Below are 26,926 nucleotides of genomic sequence, written 5' to 3'. Positions count from 1 at the left end.
GGCAGTCCAGGAGCTGGAGAGATTCACAGAAGTAATTTTGCTTTAAGCTCCTGAGGTAATGGGGTAGTCTGTGCTTGCATGGAGGGTATTGGAGTCATTGACAGAAGTAAGTGTACAGTTTGATAAGCCGTAACTGCTGTGAGATGTTCCCTACCTGTAGTCCTAGTGCCAGGAAACTGTTCTCGGTTTACTCCAAGAAGGTCTGGGGAAGTAGTTATTAAGGGCAAAGGTCTCTTGGTATTAATATAGGCTGAGAAGCAATGGCGGCCAAGTAGAGGTAACTGCGGGGATCAATTGTGGTCTGTAACAGTGTAGAGGTAGCGCTGTTAGGGATGGAAGTGGTTTCCAAGAAGTTGAGAAGGTTTTGGAAGTACACACACACACACAAAAAAAAAAAGTAAATGTTGATATAATGTGGATGTGAAGGATAGCACATATACTGCCTGATAGTTTTGACAGACTGCTAAATGAAGGATGCCAATAGTTAGTCATTTTGCCATTAAACTTCTTTGCCTGAGAAGACAGCTTGCTATTGTGCATAACGTGTTATCAGCAGTAAGTCAATTGGAGTGGTATGACAGAGGTCGGCTGTGTCGAGAGAGACTGTTGGCTACATTAAAATAAGTCAATTTACGGTACCAAGAGAAGATTGAGACACTTTATGGTGGTTGAATTGTAATACAAAGAGTAAATATTGTACATTTGAATAGAACATATATATAGAATGACTCTTCTACCTTGCACAAGTAATTGTTAGTTTATTAGACCGGGGCTGTGCATACTGAAGATTGTTTCCTGCTGATTTTACATGGATAGTCTTCCTGTAAATCTGGAAGGCTTGCTTTGTGTTCCTCAGGCATGGTTTGTTGAGCTTACTGTAGAGTTCTAAGCTTTATTTATTAAATCTTCTGTCGAAAGTTTAGTCCTGTATAGGTAAACTTAACATACCAAACAGCGGAGAGCTGTGTACAGATTTTGCAGCAGAAGGGTACCACGTTACAGTTTTTTAGTAATAATTCAGCATAACAACAGCATTAACAGTTTGTTGTACCCTACAGTAATGTTATGCCTCCTGGCTGGTAAAAGCATACGTATTTTTTTTCTTTTTTTTTTTTTTTGTATTATTATTTTGTCGGTGTTTGAGGCTTGGGTCTCATCCTGGCTTACAGTTAGCAATGTCTTTATGCGGTTTGTGGAAGACTCCATGCTCGATGAGCCAGGTGCAGGTGTATTCATGTAAAGGGGGTGGGAGACTGTTCATTAAGAATGTTATCAAATATTAAGCTAGGAGAAGAGTTAGGGATGGAATAGCGTTCTGAGAGCTAGTATAAATACCTCTGCATTTAGTCTATTCGGATTAATTAATTAAAGCAGCTAAGGAAAGAGAGGATATAAAACTGTTACAGAAGTAAAATACTGGATAAGTTCTGTAGGTCTGAAAGGGCATGTTGAGAATGTATGGCAATAGTGGGGATTATCTATGCTAGTGCAACCTGTTCTATCAACCTTTTAAGGTTTGTAAGAGGAATATTTAAAATACTACCTGATTGTATTTTGTAAGCTGCTAGTCAGCTATTAGGTTTGCTGCATTGTGTTCATTTTTTCCACATTATGTTGGTTAGTGTGCCTCAAAGGTTAAGAGCTAGGCAAATGGTTTTACAATATAAGTTAGCTTGGTTTATACAGGGCACTAATTGATATGGTCTGGAATCGGAAGGTTAGCCTGGTTGTGGATATTGATAGGTCCCGTCATGTGTGGGGTTTAGTTTTACCATACTTGACTGGTAGTTAAATTTATCTTGGGTAGTTGATAGGGTCATTGGAAGCATAGCTTCAGTTATGGGTACTTTGTCATGGATGGGAGTGGCAGTTGTATATTCCTTCCCGGGTTGGCAGGATAGGTTGTCCTTGAAGATGTCTTGGAATGTGTGTTATGTCTTTTGGATGTTTTACATGTCTTTTTCTTTCTTGCAGATGGGGTATTAGTACATTGCGACTGTAAACTGGAATAGGTGGGTATAAGGTGGAGCCTTATTGTTACTATTAGAGGGTTTAATTTTGTCCTTTCCTTTGTAGATGGTGGCATGCAGAGTACCAGTTGTGGTAATACAGTGAACTCGCAGATGATAGGAAGCAGTGACAAGTAAAGAGGCTACACATGTGGAGCTCAAGGTGGCAGCAGCTATTGACAGAAATTGCTGAAGGGCAGAAGGCATCATGTGGTGACTTGAAAAGGGCATATGAAAGATGGAGATTTTGGAATGCTGCTGCTGTATTTTGGAATAGGTGGGTATAAGGTGCAACCTTTTTCTTTACATTTTAGAGGATTTACTTTTCCCCTTTGTCTTTGTAGATAGTGGTGATGGTACCGGTGGTGGTGCTACACAGTGAGTTTGCAGATGATGGAAGCAGGGCGAACAAGGAGTGGTGAATGTTGTGGTGCACAATGTGGTCACTGGTAATTCCCCTTGTTGGGTCATAAAGGCAAGATAGGGTGCTGTGATCAAGTCACGGGGGAGCTGATTATTGCATTGGAATGTGGGGCAAGTTAGGTAGAGGTAGGTAGGTGGCTAGGGTGAAACTGGTGGGGATGGATTATGGGGTGTGGGGATCCCACAGGAAGAGTAGAGTCACAATATTCAGAGGAGTGTAGGAACTTATTAGGCTAAAGCCCCATTGCTCTTGCAAGCCAGTTGACTTCAACACCCAGCTTTCAGGTGGTTGGACTCTTGGGGGATTTAGTTACTCATCCAGTTGTTTAAATCGTAAGTTGGGGGGAAGGGCTAAAGATGAGCTGTTCTTTGACAGAAGGCCTGAGGGGTTCCTAACGTGTGATTGGGGTGATAAATTTGTCTTTTGATTAGGTAGGGTGATTGCCATTTGGTAATGAGGGCACTGGTGGTGTTTAGGGTTGGGCACGTAGATTACTTCATTGTTGGGCTTAGGTGATTTTTCAGGAACTATGTCAAGGGGTTCTGGTTCTGGATCTTAGTGTTAGGGCATTAAGGTTTTGGAGTTAGTCAGCTTGGTGGGCTAGTGTGAGATGCTATAGTTGACAGGGCTCTGGGTTCGAGTCTTGTTAAGGGTTTTCTTTGCCAGGGTGCAGACTTGTGTTCAAGGGGTTATAGTTTCTGTGGCAATTGTTATGGCTATAGGTTGTCATTCCGGAAATTTCGAGCCATGGTTAGTGACTTGAGGGAAGCAGACTAAATGGATTGTATTCTCTTGGAGTGGAAGTTCCCGTGGTACAGTGGGGTCATGAGTAACTCTACTTTATTTGGTTTCAATAAGGTGCATTCCAGTGCTAGTAGGTCAAGGCGTGGGGTTGATGATGGGGTTCTGAGGTACTTTACAGATGATGGGTACACCAAATGATGTTTGGCTTAACCCTTCCCTTTATGGGATGTCCTTGGTTGGACAATTTTGGATAGAAGGGAGGGGAAACAGCCTGGTCAGGCTGGTTGGTGGAGAAGAGGGACAGGCTTGCCCTATTCTGTTCCCCTTCCGGTGTGTGGAGGTTTATTCCAAGGATTTGTGGAAAAGAAATGAACAGCTGGAGGAAGTTTGCTGAATAAGTAAGCAAATGAAGGTAAGGATGCTGCTTATTTGGTTGGTATTTTGGCAATTTGATGAATGGTTTATTAAGTGAACAAAGGTTTGAATGCTGCTTACTGGGCAGGATGAGCAGGTACACTATCCTGATTAACATTACAAGGAGGTTTATAAGTAAAGTAAGCTAGCAAAGGTATGGACGCTGCTTTCTGGGCAGGATGAGCAGGTACGTTGTCCTGATTAACATTACAAGGAGGTTTATAAGTAAAGTAAGTGGGCAAAGGTATGGACGCTGCTTACTGGGCAGGATGAGCAGGTACGCTGTCCTGATTAACATTACAAGGATGTTTATGCTGTGTTTAGAATCAACTATACTATGTCCAGTTGTAAATAAAATTGGTAATCAAAGTTATGGACGTTTAATAAAGGTCGTCAAATGTCATTCGGTGTGATGTGTTTATTGATGGGGAACAGGACAAACAATGAGAAAGTATATAAGTAATCTTTATTCTGGTAAATGTATCTTAATCTTTTTCACAAGACAGCAACTTCCCCTTAATTTCTAGTTTTACTATTCTATATTTAACTAGCCGCGGTGGTGCAGTGGTAGCATTGTTGCCTCACAGCAAGAGGTTCTCCCGTTCGATTCTCGGCTGGAGTGCCTTCTGTGTGGAGTCTACATGTCCTCCCTGCAGTCGAGTGGTGTTCGAAAGACATGCGTGAATGGGCGTTCCTTCGTTGAAGACTGGCCGTCGAGCTGGCACCGTAAAAATCTACTGCCAATCATTAGTGGATCAGAGTTCTGCTGTGGCGACCCCTAACTGGGAAAAGCCAAAAGAAGAACTATTCTATATTTAACTAATATTTTACCAAGCTATAAAACCTCTTATCATCAGTCTAGAATGTAACCATGAAATATTAGTGTTTGGAAAAACAGTTGCAATATTTCTGAATAGTGTGAACTTAAAACTACTTATTTAATCACAGTCTTAACAACACTTTTTCAAAATGAGGGCTTAAACTCTTCAAACTGTCAAAGTGAAGTATTCATTTATTTATGTAAAGTTTTGTTAGAAGCCTGAAAAGAACATCTCGAACTAAGCTGACATTACTTACTGTAGACAGTTTCACAGCTGTTGTAAAGCACTTGATGTAATAAAATAGAAGGCAAACAAAAGGGTTAAAAAACTAATACAACAGAATGCTTTCCACTGAAATTCTTATGTCATCATTTGCATCACTTTTCAGAACATCTGATAACCACGTGAGTAAAGACATGCAGATCAAGAAGAAACCACAACTGGGAAGATCCCTTTAAGCAAACCGGATTACTTTGAAAATTAATGACAAGAGGCACAGTCTGCTGGAGAGCTCTGAGAAGCATCTCCATGGGAACCAACTCCCAAACTGAGAAGCAGCTGGTGACTCTCTGCAAAATCAAAAATAAGAATGCAATAATTTTCAGGCATTCTCTGGTCAAAAGCATAGATAATTCAGAACATATAATTAACAAACATTACACCATTATCTTTGCCTTTGCCTGAATAATAATAAGTGATATAATAATGCTACTCCTTAATTTAGGTCTCTTAGTTGCGGCTGCAAAAATATATATATAGAACAAAGAATTTATTTTTTGCTCTACACCATTTTCATTGAAAATTAATCATTCTTTCCACATCACTTTTTTCATCAACATCATCACTTTCAGCATCACTTCATCATTCATTGCTTTCAGCATCATTTCCTCATTCTAAATTCACATTTCTTTAAATATGATTAAATACAGTACACCGGTCAAAACAGATAAACTCTAACCACTACATATTTTTAAGATGAAATTTAAACCCTGAGTCCAACACAGACTTAATAAAGATGTTCAGGATGAAAGTTAACTGCCTTTCTACATCTTCTAATAGAATTATGCAATTTGATTCCAACCCAGACTTAATACAGATATTCAGGATTAAAGTTAAGTGCTTGTCAACATCTTCTAATAAAAATCATGGTTTTAGCAACAATGTAACAAATGCTACCTCTCACCGTGAATTATATTCTTTTGCTCATCACATTTCATATCCTCTATACAAGACTCTCTATTTATAGAAAGTAAACTTGGAGAAAGCAAACACTCCTGCTTAGTCTCCCTGCAGAGGGTCAATTTCTGTACCTAGTCCTCACCTACTAACCTCACAATCCACAATCTCTTATAGAATATCTTTACTCCTGTAAGCCACCATGCCACTCCTACAACCTGCTCCAAAATATTGAATAAAAATTCCCCATCCCATTCTATCCAAAGCTCCTTGTGTTATCTTCAAAACCATTCCTGTCTCTGTCCCTTTCTCAATTCTGCACACTGCACACGTTACAAACTTCAGTAAAGTTCTCCAGTACTATGCAGATGACTTCCCTTTAAAAAAACTCACTAAACAAGACACACACACACACACACACACACACACACACACACACACACATACAAAAAAGCACTCACCCACACAGACCCAAACCCACACACTTCACACACACCAATGCACATACACAATATAAAAATCTCTCCCTTTTCATAGCCCTTACTCCCTACATACCTTTTAAATCTCCCTCATTATGAGGAATGTTCCTCATTTTGAATCTTAAAAAGACCATGTGCTTGCATTTCCACATTTAAAGGATGTCATGCATTCAGCTCTAACATTTTTCAACACATATCCACGGTAAACAATACTAAATCATATTATTTAATTAAAATAACTTTTTGTAGATAAAAAGTAACATATTTTAACCATGAAGTTAAGAAGTTGCTAGTACATACTCCACATTCTGTCCTTGTGTTTCGCATTGTGAGAAACAGTGTTCCACATTTTGGATACAGAAGGCTGAAAGCTGCGACTTTAATCCTAACCCACAAACACTCACACACAAACTCTGACCTCATTACTGAAAGTTTCAGCATATCTAAAAGTGTTTACACCACCATTCACTTCCACTAAGCACTTAGCAGGACCAGACACTCATGTCCTCAGCTAAAACAAGTATTCAAAGTTACTCCACTGGTATATTCCTTCAATTGACAATGACAGTTTTCAACAAGTTCCTACACCAGAAATAACTGTTGGCAACCTATGCTTTCACCAGATTGTACAATAACCATTACTGTCTCTCTCTCTCTCACACACACAGACACACACACACACACACACACACACACACACACACACACACACACACACACACACACACACACACACACACACACATATATATATATATATATATATATATATATATATATATATATATATATATATATATTCTATGTCATACATCTACAGCACTTTACTTGGAGACATGCATTTAATCAACGTGTACTACATTGCCTTCCACATCAGACATATTTTATTAGAATGCTTTTATTCCTGGATCCCCTGTGATTCACAGCAGTTTTTTTACTATACCTTTAGGAAAATGTAATCACCAAAACTCAGAACTCTAACAGACCACTCCATCAAACATCTTCAGATTAAAAGTAAATGTTACAAAAACGCATAAGCAACTTAAGATAAATGTGTGTGTGCATGTGTGTGTGTGTGTGTGTGTGTGTGTGTGTGTGTGTGTGTGTGTGTGTGTGTAGGTATTTATCGCACACATCACCATGTGTAGTCTCTGCCTAATCAGCCTACTACTTTAATATTCTGAATGCTATGTAAGTTCTGCCATACTTCATTCTGAATACTCAGTAACACAACTCAGCCTTTGCACATTTATAACAAATGCAGAATGTCGCCGTTTGCACAACTGCAGTTTTGATAAAGTAGTCTCAAAAGAAAGGATTCTAACAAAAAGAATGTAAGAAACTACTGATATTCATTGTCTCCTGGTGTAACACTATATTTTCTTGTGATAGCAAGTCAGTAGGAAAAAAATTGGTACCTTCATTTTTAGTAATGTTGGCTAAATGTAAACTACAGCTAAGGGAAAATATCTACATTGATATTCATATTTAATCATCCTACATTGCAGTATTTACAGTATAAATAGACTGATGGTGCTTGCTAGGGCCACAAAACAGCATTTCAACACAATGCTGAACTTGTGTTCAGTCAGTCGCATCTAAGAACGTGTTTAAGAAACTGGATTTTTTCAAAGTGACATACAGCATGCCTAGTTACACATACCATTTAGCCATCTTGAATCATGCTGCTCTGTTCTGACTGGATGATGTGGTCCCAGAGTACGGAATATTGCAAAGTCCCTTCCCATGAAGTCTGCTGCAGTCCCAGAATAAAGCTCCCCATCTGACAATAAAAATAAGTACATTAGTATATGGAAAATATTTTGCAATACAGACAAGCTGACATGAAAAGTGTTTGAAGGTTACATTTGTAAACAGGCACACCAGTCTCAGAAAAAAAAAAAAAAAACAGATTGCAAAATGTTATCAATTATTGTAGCACTTTTTGAATTGCATTAGTGCTACACTGATCTTTCAACCACTGTGGCTCTTAATTATTTGTTTTATCTCTTGAAGGGTGTCAGAGAAAGCCTAAAAAGACAAAAATGTAAACATGGCTATAACATTTTGCCTTATGAGAATAAGTGCAATGAGCATACGGCATTGAATGCTACGAAGTCAAAGCTAAAATCCGTGAATTTTTTGTGTATATCAATACATTCAAAGTATTTAACTTCAAACAGTGAACTAAATAATTTTCCAGTTCACATAATTCAAAATGTTTACTATCCCATTCATTACTAGAATGCAATTTGAAAAATTACTAATAACATTTTCGGACCTGCCTGTCATCATGAAAATATAGTGATATATAACTGCTAACACTGTTCTTTTCTGGACATTGTAAAATACTCACATTTGTACCACATCAAATTCATTCGGGCCCAGATTCCAAAAGAACTATTCTCAGTGTAAGTCTACCTGATTCTGAAAGACGTGCTCTCAGTATAAGTGACTCATTTTTTGGTGTAAGGTTTATCTATAAACAGGCTTACACTGGAGGGCTACAGTCCACAAGAACAGCTCTTAGTCTGCTGATAGTGTAAGTGGTCATTTACTAAGAAAAAGTTTTATGGACTCGGGCCCTAATGTATGGCAGAGATTAGACGCAGTCTTCAAAAGCACAAATCAAGTTTTTCAGGCAATTAAGATTCCTTAATTAAGTTAAATTACTTAATATAAATATATAAAGACTAAATGACAAAATTTAAAAGTCACTATATGTCCACTATTTACTTGCAAGTTTAACAATTTTTGAAAGCAGAGCTTTCCATGGGATTAATTTTGCAGAACTGCTAGCATACAAGTCATGTTCAACGAGGTAACCTTAAGCAATTTCCATGCTTTTGTTTTAACAAGACCACAAAATAGTTAATATTGAGCAATCTCTGACACAGAATAATTAAAACTGTTATGTGAACAATTAGACTCCCAAAGCTCTATAAAAGTCATAGTTATACCTAGATTATAAAAACAAATCCTTCTTAATCAGTTAGTATATGTGAAATTATTAGATTGTGCTGCCTGTAACTGAATTAGCATATCAAAAATACCTATTTTTTCTGATCACTGATTCCAGCAAAACAGATATTTATTTTGCATTCTGAGGGGCTTTCACAATTTTGGCCTCTTCATTGCTGGTTATGATTATGCTAGTAATTTTTCATTACTCTAATATCTTATAGTAGTGCATTTTCTTGCTATTATGCTTTTGTGCAAAGGCCAACTTCATGATAATTCACTGGAACATATGAAATAAAGCATACGTTCAAGTTGCACATTAATTCATCAAGCTGTATCCTTAAGGAAACTGCCTGTGATATGAAATACAGCCATCATAAAGTTGATTACAATATGTCTGAGAGGTACTTTGCCCTTTGCAGAAAGGGGGATACGTTTTCTGTTATGTCACAAAAAACATGTCTTAAGGTCATAGAAAATCATAAAAAACTTTTCTTTTACTCAGCAATACGCTCAATGGACCAGATTTCACTCAGTTGCCTAGGACCCTATATCATATATTTTATAATTCTATCATGCATGTTTACAAGTAGGACTTATTATAAAATACTCATAAATGAAAGGTATATATCAGTGTTTCCATTATGTCACAATAAACTCAAGAGATTACAGAAATAGTTGTGTGCTGGAAACAAGGATATCAGTCATAGGTATCAGTATAATAATAATAATTATTATAGAATAATAATTCATTGCTTTACAGTCTTAATGCTTGCATACATGTTTGACAGGAGTTAGTGAGTATTAACTCCTTTTGTATTAATCAGTATTGGTTAATAACAGAACATGACACTTGAAGACTAACAGGAATGCCTGCTGATTCATGAAAGGCTTTGGAAAGAGTCATTTTCCAAAACATACTTCAGAAGAGACAAAGACTCACAGAATAGGTACTACTGGACAGCTTAAATACAGGGTTATTCATGGATAACTAAGGTTTACAGTGATTTTGAATATAGAAGTGTATTTGAACACAGGAGTAATATAGTTTTGTACAATACAGCAGAATATTCTCAAGTTGGTACATTTCATTTTCTTTACGTGGCAGACATACACAGCACAGCCAAAAATATTGTCATTCCAAAGTCTTGAGAACTGATTCCTCTTTTTGCCTTAAGCAACTCATGAAAACCGCTACTTCCTACAGTAATACTCAATAAAAATCCACATTTTCATTCATCTTTCACTCTGCAATTCACTATTTTAAGTTACTACTTAGCCATCAGCACTCTTGGTGAAAATTTTGCAGTTTTCATTCTTCATGTCACTATTATCAAAAAGCTCACTGCCCCACATATCTGCATTTCTCTTGCCCCACTGCTCTATATTATTAACTGTGATGTCCAGACAATATCCCACTGGACTGGCAACAATAATATGATGTCCCCTACTATCCTGGGTCAGTAACTAAGGAGCTTTAATCCTCACTACTGACTCCAGTGTGAGACTGTCACTTAAACAGGAGTAATATTTCACAATTTCCCCTAAGAACAAAACAGAAACACACTCTATAACCTGGGACTGGACTGTATACTTCTGTCCACCTCTAATGTAACTCCTTATGACACACTTCAGAGCAATGTGTCCCAGTTTAAGACCTCTGATACATTCACATTTAAATAAATTAAATCTTACACATTCAAACACCTCTAGGAAAGCCTGGCACAGATTTCCAGCTGTGCCCCTTCCTGAAATACAGTAACATGCTTACACCAAGCAGAGATCCCTCGTGCCTTTTTAAAGGGGTGTATAATTATGAAAATTAGATATTAAAACAAATGATAGCAAATGACCTAAAGCAATCAGGCTTTTGGAGTGGCCTGGGAAGTTATCAAAGCAGGTATAAGCACTCTCAAATTATTAAAGAAAATACTGATTGACCAGCCACAATGTAAGCTAACAAAAATATTTAATAATGAACAAAATGATTAAATAAATATCAAACAATAATTTCCAATAAACAAACAGAACTCAGTCACCAGGAAAATGAAATCAGTACTGTAGGATAGAAATCCAGCATTTAGAAAAACTCTAACTGATTAGTTATACTTTTCCTATCTGACTAAAGAACACTGCCCCTGTTCTAAACTAAATTATTACAACAGAGCAAAGGCAAGCTTACAATTCTTGGTGAGTCCTTTTGGGTATCCACTGCACAGTACAACTATGAACAACTGACAGCTGCAAATGCCAACTATAACTGGCAACTGACAACAACTGACTTAAACTGTCCTCAGCAGGCTCTTTTATAGACTAGCCTATCACAACTGTTTCAGTTCTAATTTTCTTTTCATATTTTGAAAATCAACCAACAGCTCTTTACTAAAGTTCATTCCTGTATTTTAGCCTGTGACAGTAACATATAGCAACTGTCAACATTCCAATAACATCATCTGCTGATCAGCTGATTCTGAGATGGTCTGCCTGCATTTAGAATCTTCTTCACAAATATGTGGAGTTAGAAATGTAAGGGAACACTGCTCAAGTCCTTAAAACATTCTGTACAAACAGATTATAAATCAACATGTAAGAACTTATTTACAATATCAAAGCTAGTTATGCTGGCATGTAATACACAGGTTAATCTGAAATTATCCACAAAACCTTCAGACAGACATGCTAGCACAGATGACAGTGTCTAATTTCTGTACAGTAAGAACCACTACCAACTACATAAAACAAAGGAACTTGATTGGACTGAAATGAGTGTCACTGTTGCTTCACATATTCATAGCATTAACCTTGAAATTGCCTGGCTTATCCCATCCTACTTGTCCTTCTAAAATCAACAGAATTGCTACATTTTTTACATCATCTTTATATATTACTACTGTTTATTTATTGCTGTTATTTATTACTGCTACTGGGTTGTTTTGTTGTACTGCTGTGAATTACTGCCTACACAGGACCAGGTCACTGTTGAAAATAACTATTTTAAAAACTACTTATGAAACTGATGATAAAACAAAATTAAACACACTACATTATTTGGAAAAATGCAACCTTTATCAGAAAGTATACACATATATTACTGTTTATTGCATTTATATTTTTATACTGTTACTGTGTTGTTTTGTTGTACTGCTGTGACTTACTGCCTACACAGTTCGAGCGACTGTTGAAAATAACTATTTTAAAAACAAGTCATGAATCTGATAATAAAACTAAATTAAACAAACTCCATTATTTGGAAAAATGCAACCTTTATCAGTAAGTATATTTAATTTGTGAATATTCATAAGTTATTAAATATAGGGTTTACTTTTCCAAGTCATAACATTGTACATATATATATATATATATATATATATATATATATATATATATATATATATGTGTGTGTGTGTGTATATAGGTTTACCACCGCATAACCGAACAAACCCAACAATGATCAATTCCGGTAACCGAATTTATGCTTGGTGAACGGTCGGAATGTCGCAAAACCACCAGATGCGACATTTTCGACTGCTCTACATCCAAAATGAGTGCTAACATGGGTCACAAAGGGGGTGCGGGTTTATGTTTCGATACAGTTGCTTTCGGCAATGTGCATATTAGCCACACTCCTTTCGGTCATCAGGGCTCGACTATCCATCCGTCGGTTATACGGTGGTAAACCTATATATATATGTACACACACACACACACATGTGTGTGCGTATGTGTGTGTGTCACTGTGTATCATTTCATCAAAGGTAGCTTTGAGTGAAAGAAAAACAGTAGGTTCAAATGACTGAAAGTACATGTGGCTAAAAAGCTATTGACTGAAAAGCCCTTTCATTGAAAATATTCTACCTAAAATATATATACCATAAAAAACTTTTTTTGAGCGGGGGGGGGGGGTTCAACCCCAAGTGTGGGGCTCTACCTCCCCTTTTAATGATATAGTTTAACTTCATAGTTGCACACCCATGGAGAAAAGAAAAAAAACCCACTACAAACACTGAATCAGTGTTGGTGCACAAACGCAAACATCTACATATCTGTGGGTACTGCATAATGGTGTACATGGCTAACCCATACAAATTCTTCTAAATTACATTCCTCAACAACTCCTATGATAAAAAAATACAAGAAATACCATCTATACACTTCTACAGTTTTCAAAAAATGGATTGTCAGTCAAATATACTTTAGTCATTTTTTTACCATTTGCGGTTCAGTCAGACCTGCGGAAATGATACAGAGAAATATGGGTCTATATTATATTGTCACAAGCTGACAATATCAAATCTGCTATTGTCGGCACAACAATATCAAAAGCGAAGAATATAGGCCAGGTAAACGGATATCTCCATAGGGGGAGATTTCCATTTACCTCAATGTAATGCAGTCTCGGAGTTGGTATATTTAAGTAGCTGGAGGTGTGGGGGTGCAGGGGGGCTTGCCTCCTGCCTACGCCCATTAGTTTTTTTTTTTTATCCTCGTTCGATATTTTACTGCATCGATCAATTGTATTCAATATTTATTGCTTCGATGCAGTAAAATTTCGACGAGGTAATATAAACGTGAGAAATATATGTGTGTGTTTATGTATATAATATATGTGTGTGTGTGTGTGTGTGTGTGTGTGTGTGTGTACGTATTTTGTGTAAAAAACAGTCAATTAACTAGTCCACATACCTTGGGGGAATTTAGAGAGATTCTCTCCAACCATGCTAAGTGTCTAACAAGAGAAGGATCACTGATTTGGCAAATTACTATGTCTCTGAATCAAATATTGCATTGTCACACCTGTCCACATTAATGGTCACCTTATGAGCCCACACATTGTTGTAGCATAGACAACCCTTAGCGCGCGCACACACACACACACACACACACACACACACACACACACACACACACACACACACACACACACACAAATACAGATACACATACACACACACACACACACACACACACACACACACACACACACACACACACACACACACACACACACACACACACAATTCCACTATACTTACCTGTAATTGTGGTATGAGCCACAGACAGTCCCATAGGGATGAATGGGTGTATACCATGAAAAAATGGCTTGCACTCCCCTCTCACCTAAAAAACAATAACTTTGAATGACCTGGAACTACTGCCACTTCCATCAGAGAACATATATATAACCAGTATTACATTCCCTGCAGAACTCCTGCATTTACATGCAGCTTCCCTGACCAGACTAGTCTTCATTCTATAGCTACTATCAGGGGAAAACAGTAGTGGAAGAGTGTTCCTGAATCAGTCAGGCTTACCGTGTAAAAACCTTCCAAGAGAAGGACTCCATCTCACAGTCTTTCTGAATCTCAGGGCTGACTAATAAACATTTATTAACTAACTAAATAAATAAATAACCTGTTATTTTTGTATGTTTTTCTATAGCTTCTGGTAAGTTAACAGAAAATTCATAGTGATCTTGGCAGTCCTAATACTTAATATTACTCTGATTGTGTTGATTTATCATACCTTAAGCCACAACATCAGTACACCACTTTTCATGTGCTGTGTAATGCAAGATATAAAAATTAATTATGATGCAATGTATTATTTACTTCACATACATGAATACCACACAATCTAAGTATGTTTATCAATATTAGTCAGTGCTGAGATCTCCTCTACTGGGAAAATATTACTCTTCAATACAATTATTTGCAGCAGTAAGACCTGTAAAGAGCTGTCTGAAAACAAAGCAGAAGTGGACTGCAGTACTAAAATTTCTAGGTCATCTCCAATTATAGAAACACAGAGAAGGAGTAGGAATGCTTTTATTTAGCCAAGTAACATGTTTCAGTGTTTAAAGTATACTCTCTGTCATGTGCACTTTGCTTTGTGCATGTTTTCCCTTTAATAATGGAAACTGTGTTAAAATGTTTGTCTTTATAAGTGTCATACAGTGTTAAGGTTTTTTGTTTGTTTGTTTTATAAAACATCTGTTATACCAAGGATCTCACCTGGCTTATTTTAAAATGAAAAGACAGTGGGCTGAAAAAATGCAGAAGTATAGCAAATATTGTTGTAGCACCTGTTACTGCTGAGGGTATGATTACAGTTAGGACTGCCAGAAAATTGCAGATTAGTTCATTTTGTTTATTAATTCAACTAGTGTCTCAGTAGACAGTGTGTTCCTTTTGGACCATTATGTCAGTGTTAGAGAAAATACACAAAAATGTAGAGCAAAACATTAAGACATCTTAGCAGAAAAGAAAACAAAAGAGTGTTACATAAAAAGTAATAATAGTTAACAATAATAATAAACATCACCTTCATATAAAATTAGTGGTGCACAGGGTCTATGTCAAGACAGGAATACTGCATGTTTAGGAGACACAACATTTCATTAAATTACTTCATGTTTCAGCCTATGTGAGAGGGACTATGTAGCCTACCTTTAGGGGCACTGCAGCCAAGAGAAATGAAAACAAGAAATCAGCTCAAATGATGTTATAAAAGCCTAAAACTTTGACTACAGTGCAGAGAAAGCCTTAATAGAATATACAAAAAAAGTTTGCTACAGGTGCTTACTCCATTACCAAAAAATGGCACACCTCCTTCCTAACCCCTAAAGTACCCCACTCCCATTCCCTAACCCTAAAACTAACCCCTCATTCCCTAATCATAAAACTACCTTCCCATTCCCTAATCCTAAAAGTCCCTTCCTGCTACCTCCCCAGAGCTGCTTGTCTGAACTTATAGTTAAGAGTTCAAGAGCAGGTAGCAGTCTACACAAGCTGCAAGATGCTTGAGTCCTTGCCTTCCAGACAGTGTTTTGTCAGAGTTTGGGACTTCAACAATTAAAGTGTTGCAAAGAAGAAAGCTTTGAAGGAGGTTCCATTGATCTGATATGGTAGGCTACTGATTTTCCTACTGCATTATAATTATCATAATCACCAGCATTATTACTATGATTATTATTATTATTATTATTATTATTACTACTGTGATCCAGATTTGTTATTCCAGTGATGTGAATAGATTTACAGCTGATTTGAGCTATTTAAAATGAGTAAAAAAGCTAGTTATGCTATGCAGTGGAAATGCTTCATCGTACTCTTCATGACTAACAGTGCTTTGAGGAAAAATATCAATATAAACTGATTTTGTTTTGTTTGCTAAACTTTACTGACAGCTCAAAATCAGTCAGTCAGTTAATACAGTTCTCTTTCTTTAGAAGTGATTCTTGAAGACAGCCTCCAGGTGCCACAGAAGACACACATGTTTTTTAACATTAAGGCCATAGGTGAAGGCAGTGGATTGTTAACTATGAAAATAAAGCATACAGCATTACATTGCTTATAAAAATATTGCCAAAATGAAACTTTTCAAAAGAAAGATGATGGCAAGGTAAGTGCAACTGAAGTGCAGAACTGGGAAATTAAAGGTTATTATCTAAATCGTGGCAAAACACCTCTGACTAGCTCTCGTTTCCTGGAAACAAAAGGGCCCAGCTACTTGACAATAGAGGAACAGGCTTGGCTAGAAAATTTTCAAGAAATTAATAAAGATGAATCTGAAGCAAGTCATGGCTCTAGACTCGCTAAACATAAATCACTACCCACAACCGAGACTTTAATCATATCCAGACAATACAGAGATTTTGAAAATATTGCTGGAGTTTAGAATCCTAAACCTCAGCTACAACAAAGAAATAGAAGAACGTTTGGGTAAACGTGGTCACGAAACTGAAGTGGAAAAGCAAACCCCTTTTACTGGGGATAGTAAAAGAAACGGTATTCCAAAATAACTTTCTAGTCAAGTAGTTTTATTTAGTTCCTCAAAAGTTCTAAGATGTAGAAAATAGATGTCAGTGCTCTATTATGACAATATCTGGTACAGTAACCATTTGAAATGTTGGGAACAACTAGACTAAGCTCTGGAATTCAGAGACTGAATGACCAAAAGAATAGAGTTGCATATTCTAAGTCTGAAATGCTATTAATCAGAATATTTCCTTTTCTCCAAGATATGGTGATATTGCAGTTCATGTGTATAAGTCTACAAGAGCACAGAAGAGGCTTGCTCTTCCTGCAAAAACAAATATAAAATAGCAATTTTTGAGATTCACTCTTCTCATGTGTTTTTGCTCTTTTTTTTTTTTTTTGGCTTATTGGCACTTGGCATTTCTAGTGCTGACATTTCAATAGGGAGCTGTATGATACAATAAAATCTAGTGAACAGAAGTATGCTTCTTTTCATCCAGAGTTCATAGGTGAATACTGAGCTAACTGCCTTGAAGGGCTATTTTAAGTCTATCCAATAATTGGAGGACATAATCAGACCCTGTACCTTCTGTCTGTGAAGCAAAAAACTTAACTGCTTTGCCATACAAATGTACCTGTAATAGAGAATGACTAGAAAACTGCCAACAGGCTTAATAGTTTTATAAGCATCTCATCCAAGGCATGACACACTTGGAAGTACAGCATTGTATATTATTCGTTGTAATAAGCAAGAATTAATCTTTAATATTTCAGTTCTCTTTATTACACTGTTTTGTACATCACCTAAAATGCTAAACACTTCTTGATATAATTTAATGATTTGTCACAGTGTACTCTTTATTACATTTCTTCTTTTTTTAATCTTCTGCTTCTCACCCACTGCCTGAAGACCTTTTGTTCCCCACTTTTGGCAAATTAGCTCATTTGTACCCCTTCATCAAGAGTGAGAACGGACTGAGAAAGTGTTAAAAAAAATGTATTAATGTGTGTATGCTTAATGCCAATTAATAATCAAGTATTTTAATATGCTTTTCATTTTATTTTTCATGCACTGTATTTTATATAAATTGGGTTTCATATGAGACTGAAAAGATGCTTTTTGAAAACTGCAGTATGCTTTCTGAAACTTGCAAGTTGCCCTCTGACCTAGTAACTGCTAGCACAGCAATATTCTTGTTTATGCCTTGTGGAAATGTACTTGAGAAGCAGGTGTTTATCTGTTAGGTCAGAAGCGAATGAATGAACAATGCTTTATGTTATAAATGTAATGATTTCAGACAAACAGCTCTGTCCAGAGGAGCGAAACCTCTGCAGCTGTAGTAATCTAGAGATAAAGTAGACAAAGGATTATTAGAGAAATGAACTGCTAGCATTGTGCTTGATTTAGCCGTAGTATTTTGAATGTAACATAACATGTATCTGACTGGGAGTAATCAAGGCCATGTTGTTTTCCTCAGGAAGTTTCACATAAAAATTGATAAATCAGCAGAAATTCATGGGAACGATGGTCAGCAGATGATGATGAAAAAGGTGGTAATCTGTTACGTCAGCATGGTAGGACATGATCAGTTTAAGAATGTATAAAAATGAAAGTATTTCCTGTTTCTGGTTAGACAAACTCTGTATTAGCACATTTTTGTCTCCTTGCTGCAAGATTAAAGTGCCTTAACCTGAACCTACCGTGTTTTGATCATTTTTAAAGTATATTTTTCCTTTGACAGATTGTTCCTTCGGACTGGAAAGTACCTCTCGTTCTAGGCCTAGGTCAGAATTGGGCCCAGTGCATGCATCCGTACGGAGAAGAGGCCAAATCGGCTCTTCTGTTTTGAAAGACCTCCGACTGAATTGCCGTTCAAAAGAGGCCAGCCACTGTTTCTGATCTGGGATTGGAGGACGAGTCAACGATCCGGTGGATCAACTCACGGAGGGTCAGGTAAGGAGGAATTACCTTATTTCTGTTTTAAGATCAGGGACTAAGTACAGAACTGTTTTTTTGTCAGGTAGATTTGCATGTGCAGATCAGGGACAGAAAAAGGGGTTACTGTTTTTGTCATAGATCAGGAAAACAGAATAGGTAGGCAGTTATTCTAGATAAACTGTGAAAAGGTATAGATTTGTAATACCACGTGATAGAAAGGGTTACGTAACAATTTACAGCTTAGCTAAGACAGCAATGGGAAATCAGTGCACAAAAAGTTCCCGAGACCCACCCCTAACTGAAGACGCGAAGTATATGCAATTACAGCGTGCCGACAATGTTAAGTACTACACCAAAATGGGTTGATAAGTATAAATTCGAGGGTAATTTAGATAAACTTGTACTTATAAAACTTGTTAAACAGTTAAAAATAGACGCAAAAGGTCAACTAAAAAAGCAAAGACAATTAGGAGTCCCTCAGGTGCATAGGTGGCTTGAGGAAGCAAATCGCAGGGAGCAGAGAATTAAAAATTCAAAGACGATGTTCTTAGACAAAGAAGACAATAACTTGGTAATAGCAACGGCCCCTCCTTCGCCCCCTCCACTTCCGTTACCAGAATATGAAGAGAGTGGATGAGCTGATCCACCTCCGCTATATCCAGCTGTCCCTGCAAAATCACAACCGTTTGTCAGGGATCCTATCGAGACCAGATCTCAAACACGCGACTTGAGGAGGGAGATTAAATTAAATGAATTAAATAGAAAATCACAGGCTATGCGTGAAGAAGAGATATGTCCGCTCATAGAAGTGCCGAATCCTCAGGCAGGACAGGATCCGACTCTTTTAGTTTATAGACCGTGGACACCAAAAGATATCCGGAAAGCCACGGAGGGAATTCCCCACCCAAAAGTGAATTTTAGAAAATTTTTAGAAAACTTACAGGGTATGAAATTAAGTTACCATTTAAATGGAGAGGAAGTAGAAAAAAGTAGTTAGACAAATTGTGGGTCCAGATTGGCACATGATCAGTGGCGACTGGAATCCTCGTGATGCACAGCTTAGACCACTCTCACATACTAATGCAAAACTGGATGGCAGAGTAAAAGGTCTGACAGACCGAATCTCTGCAAAGTAAAAGCCTAGGGCTGATTGGACTTGCATTAATCAATGCATTCAACAGAAAGGTGAAACAGTTAATAGATATTATGCTAGACTGTTAGAGTGTTTTAATAATCACTGCGAAATGCAGATACCAGAAAACCAGACACAAAATTCCTCATATGAACAACAGTTAAAAAATGCATTCTTGAAGGGTAGTATAACTCCCATTAGCAGCTTTATTACAAAGCACATGGTAGATCATCGAACAAGTAGACTACAGCCATTACTTGAATATGCTAGACATGCAGAAAGACATTTTAATAGTAAAAAGAAAAAATATTTTCGGCAAAAGATGGGTCAGAAGTATTTGTAGTACAAACTGGAAAAAAGGGTAAAAAAAATACCCAGGAAAATAAACAATCTGACAAACGATCAGAAGATTTCAAAGAAAGAAAGAAAAAGGGTGACTGTTTTAAGTGCGGAAAAAAAGGACATTTAGCAAGGGATTGCAGGCTAAACAAAAAGGTGACTACAGAAAATAAGGAGGATGAGGAATGACTATATGATAGTCAGGAATCATTGGATGAGAGTAAGCAGGGAAAGGTAAGTGCAAATATAATAGCAGGAGTAGAGGATGTGACACAAGGAGTAGAGAATGTACATGAATTCGCAGACATAAAAAAAGATAAAATTTTAGACCTAGCTCTTTTGAGCTTAAAGCTTTACTTAGCAGACACAAAACCAGAAGTGACACTTCTGGTAGAGGGGAGGGAAGTTAAATTTTTGTGTGACTCAGGGGCCTCACGGACCCTGATACACCCTTCCAAGTTACCAAAAGATTCAGAATCACCAGACTATATACTAGTAAAGGCAGCTAATGGACAACTGTATCGGGAGCCACTCTCCCATGACATAGCAATAACAGACCCCGTTTCAGGAATGACCCAAAAAAGTAAAATTGTGGTTTCTGCAAAATGCCCAGTAAATCTTTTGGGTAGAGACTTGATGCAGATATTTGGCATAGCCGTAGTTCCAACCATGCAGGGTATGAAAGCACAGTGACAAATGAATACTTTTGTAGTGCGACCGGAGGGTGAAACATATTATTGGTACAGCCAGGACTTAGTTACAACTGGTCCAGGGGCAGTAACCGAAGAAATGATGAATGTAGCCAAGTCCACCTCCCTCGACATTGACAAACAGCATTTGTTGCATTGTACTCTATATTACTGTAATAGACCAGGACCTGATAAAGATTATGAACAGAAATTGTTTCAGAACCACGCAAACAGGCTAGTATTGCGAAATTTGTACTGGGATGCAGAGGGGAACAGTGTAGCAAGCTGTTCATTGCCCCAGGAATTTTTAGCACTTTATAAATCTAATCGACTGCCACATGCTATTTTAACTAAGAACAAAAATTTGAAATGGGCAGACTTGGGTAAAAAAGTCACAATGTGGGAAAAGCAGACAGAATTAGAGCTCTCCGAACAAGGAGTACAGAAACAGAAATTGAACTGGATTACACGGACACACCCAGCTGTGCACTCACAGGCTAGTGAGAATAGCTGAGTATTACTCTTATTGGAAGAAAAAAAAAAAGCCTTGCAGAACATACCAGACATTCTCTGGTCAGCAGGGAAATCAGATGTAGGACTTATACGAACAGCAGGACCAGTTACCATAACGCCAAAGTCAGCATTTAGACCCCAAAAAAGACAGTATCCCTTGAGAAAGGATGCAGAGATAGAAATCAAGCCTATTATAGCAGCCTTACTTAAAAAAGGAGTCTTAATAGAATCTCCTGATTCACCATGTAATACACCTTTATTTCCTGTCAGGAAAGCAAACGGAAAATGGCGTATGGTCCAAGATTTGCAAGCTGTAAATAATGCAGTTATACCCAGGGCACCAATGGTGCCAGATCCACACACCTTACTGAATGATTTAAAGTCAGAGCAAAAATATTTTTCAGTGGTAGATATTAGTAATGCATTTTTCTTGATACCGATACACCCTGACAGCCAATATTGGTTTGCATTTACATTTCAGGGAAAGCGGTACACATATACAAGATTATCACAGGGATATTGTAAAAGTCCAACAATATTTGCACAGGAAATGGCAAGCAACCTGGCGGGATTTGTCCCACCGAAAGGTAGTCAGATATTACTTTATGTAGACGACATTCTGCTCGCAGCCCCCACCCAGCAAGAATGCAGAGAGGACACAATAGTTTTATTACAATTTTTAGCTACTCAAGGTCACAAAGTGAATAAAGACAAGCTACAGCTTTGAAAAAAAACAAGTTAAGTACTTGGGATATGTAATATCCAAAGAAGGTAAAATATTAGATGAAGATAGAAAAACAGCGATTTTACAAGCACCTAGACAAACTACCAAGAAGGAAATAATGTCCTTCCTGGGAACTACTAATTTTTGTCGGAGTTAAATACCGAACTATGCTTTAAAATCTGCTCCACTAGCCGATTTAATATTTAAAAAGCCAATGGCAGCACAGGATTTATTACAATAAACACCTAAAGCAAAAGCAGCTTTCTGTAAGCTGAAACAACTGATAGCATCATCCTTAGTTCTAGGATTATCAAACTATCACAAGCAGTTCATTCAAACTGTAGATTGTAAGCAAGGTTATATGACATCAGTATTGACACAGCAACATGGGGACAAACAACGCCCCATAGCTTACTATTCATCACAGTTAGACCCAGTGGCGCGATCCCTGCCCCACTGTGTACAAGCAGTAGTTGCAGCTGCAATGGCAGTGCAGGCTTCAGCCTCAGTAGTGCTATTCCACCCTCTCACGTTGAGAGTGCCTCATGCAGTCGCAATTATTTTACTGCAAGAAAAAGTAGCATATCTTTCTCCAGCTAGGCATCTTTCCTGTATGACCATACTGTTGAGCCAACCTCATATAACAATTAAACAATGCACAACTTTGAATCCGTCAACTTTGCTTCCAACCCCTGCAGATAGCAAACCACACTGCTGCCTGCAGGAGATCGAGCAAAAGACATTACCTAGACAAGACCTTATGGATGTTCCCTTGGATAATGCTGAGGTGACATACTATGTGGACGGCTCATGCAGGAGGGGCCCTACAGTACAAAACCTAGTGAGGTATGCAGTCGTTTCTGATACTGAAACTTTAAAAGCAAAATCTTTACCACACAACTTATCTGCACAAGCAGCAGAATGAATTGCCTTAACTAGGGCATGCACCTTAGCAGAAGGTAAAAATGTAAATATTTATACTAACAGTCAGTATGCTTTTTCTACTGTACATGTTTTTGCACAGCAGTGAAAAAATAGAGAAATGATAACATCTACTGGTAAACCGATCAATCATGCGCAATTTATTTTAGATTTCTTAGATTCAATTCAGTTACCTAAAAAAATAGCTATTTGCAAATGCGTAGCTCATACGAAACGATAGGACAGAATTTCAAAAGGTAATGCAAGGGCTGATACAGCTGCAAAGCAGGCAGCTACAGCCACAAAAACTTTTCATTTAAGTGAAAAATTACAACCGTCTGAAATTTTAGATTTAAAAATGTTAAAAACAATGCAGACACTTACTGAAAATATAAAAAAAACAAAAGTGGATAAAACGAAAAGCAATCCTCGGAAAGGGACTGTACATCTCCAAGAAAAAAAAAAAATTTTGCCATCTAATTTGTTTAGATATGCAGCGTTGTTGAGCCATGGGCAGAGCCATGTCTCAACAGGGGGGATGGTGCAGTTAGTGAATCGAGTATTTACAACCTATGGATTTACCAATTATACAAAAAATTTTTGTGCAGCATGCCATGTTTGTAACAAGCATTATGCACAAGGGGTGTTGAAGCCTAAGCAAGGGAATCTTCCTACACCTCCGTATCTGTTTCATACTATTTGTATGGATTTCATAGAATTGAATAAATGTGAAAATAAGAAGTATTGCCTTGTTATTATAGACATGTTTTCCAAATGGGTAGAAGCGTTTCCAACTAAAAATCCAGATGCAGCTACTGTTGCAAAGGTCCTTGTTAAAAAAATTATACCCAGATTTGGTATACCGGAAAAGATTTATAGTGATAACGGGACACATTTTGTGAACCAAATGATTCAGCAACTTAGTCGCTATTTTGGGATATCATTAAAGAACCACTGAGCTTATCACCCCCAATCTGCAGGGCTAGTAGAGAGGCATAATGGGGTGCTGAAGAATAAACTTAGGAAGTTGATAGCAGAGACACAGAAAAACTGAGTGCACTGTTTGCCTTTAGCACTGTTGAGTATGAAAACTGTTCCAAATGCGAAGGGATTAACTCCTTTTGAAACTTTGTTTGGGAGGGCATATTATACACCTCAGTGGAAACCTCTCATGTCTACAGAGCAGGAGGCTGATAGTTCACTTGCAGGGTATATGAGGCGATTTTTGAATAACAAACTTTTGCAGTTAAATTCTGTTTCAGATAAAGAGCAACCAAAATTGGAATCACCAGTAGCCCCAGGCACCTGGGTCTGGGTGAAGATTGTAAAGCGAAAGAATTGGAGTTCTCTGAAGTGGGAAGGTCCGTACCAGGTACTACTGTCGACACCCACTGCAGTCAAGATCGCAGAGCGAGCATCCTGGATTCATTTGACGCACTGTAAACTGGTTAAAAACTTTGAACTGGACAAAAACTTTGTTACTGTTGCACAACAAGAACAAAATGGCCAGGTACAGAGTGAGTAGAGACATTGAGCAACCTCAGAAAACTTGTATGATCATTTTTATTGCAATATTGATCACACTGTTCTTTTTGTTGTGGCCATTCCTTTTTCCTGCCACAAAGGTTGAACTGATTAGACGTAATGAACCAAACATAGACTGGCATCTGAACTTTAACACTTATCAGGCAATTACACGTGTGTACACTGAGACCTTTAATGTTTCAAACTGCTGGGTCTGTACGGCCATACCAACAGCATACGGGGGTTTATTAATGACTGCTATCCCCCTAGGGGTCAATGAGACCTGGAAAAATCTTTTTTTTTACACAGTTGCTATTAAAGCACATGATAAGGTAGCACTGTATTTGCCTGTGACACAAAAAGGAATTGTATGTTTCTATAAAAATGATACCATCCAAGTGGGTGGAGTAAGTGTAATGTTACAGTACAATATAAATGTTATAAAAAAAAACAAATGATTTGAGTGGATCTTGTAGTACAGATTATGACTCATTTTTGAAATCGATGCATAAGACTCTTGACCAGGTACAACGCAATCCTGTACTTTTTAAACAGTTATCTGTAATAGACAAGAAAATGTTTCATGCAGGGCAGTCATTTCGTAACAAAGTAATAACTAAGGTAGAGGACTGTTATTTTGTGTGTGGTAAAAAAGCATATAAATGGTTACCTGAGAATTGGTCTGGCAGTTGATTTTTGGGGTACCTGGTTCCGGCCATCCGACACACTGCAGTTTTGCCTCAAGGGTGCATTCGAAATACTCGAGACGTAACCAAAACGACTGTTAAGAAACCCGAGAATCCAGTGGGACGGATTGAAGGGGGCTGGAAAGACCATCGTGAAGTGGGAGCCAAACGCACATGGACTTGAGTGATGCTGTCATATACTGGGCAGGTATATCACCTATGTATGGCGGAGTTAAATCAATATGGGAGCTGCGAAAACTGTCCAAATTTCTCAAAGTAATGAGTAATGCGACTTTTTCTGCTCTTGAACTGATAACTGATAAACTGAATGCCATGAAAACTGTAGTGCTCCAAAACCGAATGGCTCTTGACTTCACCCTAGCGGCAAGAGGCGGAACTTGCACTTTAATAAAAGAAGAATGCTGTGTGTTTATTCCTGACCATCAGCATGAGAGTAACGATCATCTCGAGTCATGACCAAGCCAGGCCCAAACCCTCTGACAGACTATTCACAGAATGCCTTTGGGGGGTGGGGCTCCATTTTTATAAACATATTGATTACTATTGGGGTAGGATTACTCCTAATAGGAGTTTGTATTTGTTGTGAAATCCCCTGCATGAAGAGATTAGTTAAAAAATTCATAGATATATCCGTATCTGAGACTATGTATCAAAGTACTGAATTTGAAGAGCTGCTAGAATGCGAAACACTTTCATAAAAGTTTAAACTGAATGACTTTCTTAACTGCAAATCCTGAATGAAAGAGGTTAGGAAAAAAAGCAAGCTGTTTATTCTTTTTTGAAAATAGAATAAAAAGTATTAACAGGAGGGAAATGTTAAAAAAATATGTATTAATGTGTGTATGCTTAATGCCAATTAATAATCAAGTATTTTAATACGCTTTTCATTCTATTTTTCATGCACTGTATTTTATACAAATTGAGTTTCATATGAGACTGAAAAGATGCTTTTTGAAAACAGCAGTATGCTTTCTGAAACTTGCAAGTTGCCCTCTGACCTAGTAACTGCTAGCACAGCAATATTCTTGTTTATGCCTTGTGGAAATGTACTTGAGAAGCAGGTGTTTATCTGCTAGGTCAGAAGCGAATGAATGAACAATGCTTTATGTTATAAATGTAATGATTTCAGACAAACAGCTCTGTCCAGAGGAGTGAAACCTCTGCAGCTGTAGTAATTTAGAGATAAAGTAGACAAAGGATGATTAGAGAAATGAACTGCTAGCATTGTGCTTGATTTAGCCGTAGTATCTTGAATGTAACATAACATGTATCTAACTGGGAGTAATCAAGGCCATGTTGTTTTCCTCAGGAAGTTTCACATAAAAATTGATAAATCAGCAGAAATTCATGGGAAAGATGGTCAGCAGATGATGATGAAAAAGGTGGTAATCTGTTACGTCAGCATGGTAGGACATGATCAGTTTAAGAATGTATAAAAATGAAAGTATTTCCTGTTTCTGGTTAGACAAACTCTGTATTAGGACGTTTTTGTCTTCTTGCTGCAAAATTAAAGTGCCTTAACCTAATACCGTGTTTTGATCATTTTTAAAGTATATTTTTCCTTTGACAGAAAGGCTGTCACTTAAGCAGCTATCAATTAACACCTGAACATTTTGAATTATGTATGAAAGGGTTAAAATTTGTCCCAACAAG

At 37.5% G+C, this 26,926-nt stretch overlaps 1 protein-coding gene across 1 annotated transcript in view; it reads right to left on the bottom strand.

Moving 5' to 3' along the window:
• SEMA3A (semaphorin 3A) overlaps nucleotides 1–26,926 on the bottom strand; it is a 1,172,288-nt gene that overhangs the window by 479,268 nt on the left and 666,094 nt on the right. Inside the window, exon 6 of the mRNA XM_044088352.1 lies at nucleotides 7,731–7,850. Within this exon, the coding sequence (XP_043944287.1) occupies nucleotides 7,731–7,850 (120 nt within the window). The remainder of the gene's footprint in view (nucleotides 1–7,730; nucleotides 7,851–26,926) is intronic.

This window comes from Protopterus annectens, chromosome 11.part0 (genome assembly GCF_019279795.1).
Source record: "Protopterus annectens isolate FY-2018-M chromosome 11.part0, PAN1.0, whole genome shotgun sequence".
In the NCBI taxonomy this organism is placed as follows: domain Eukaryota; kingdom Metazoa; phylum Chordata; order Ceratodontiformes; family Protopteridae; genus Protopterus; species Protopterus annectens.
Note: the sequence above shows the minus strand (reverse complement) of the source record. Positions and strands in the feature narration are given on the sequence as shown.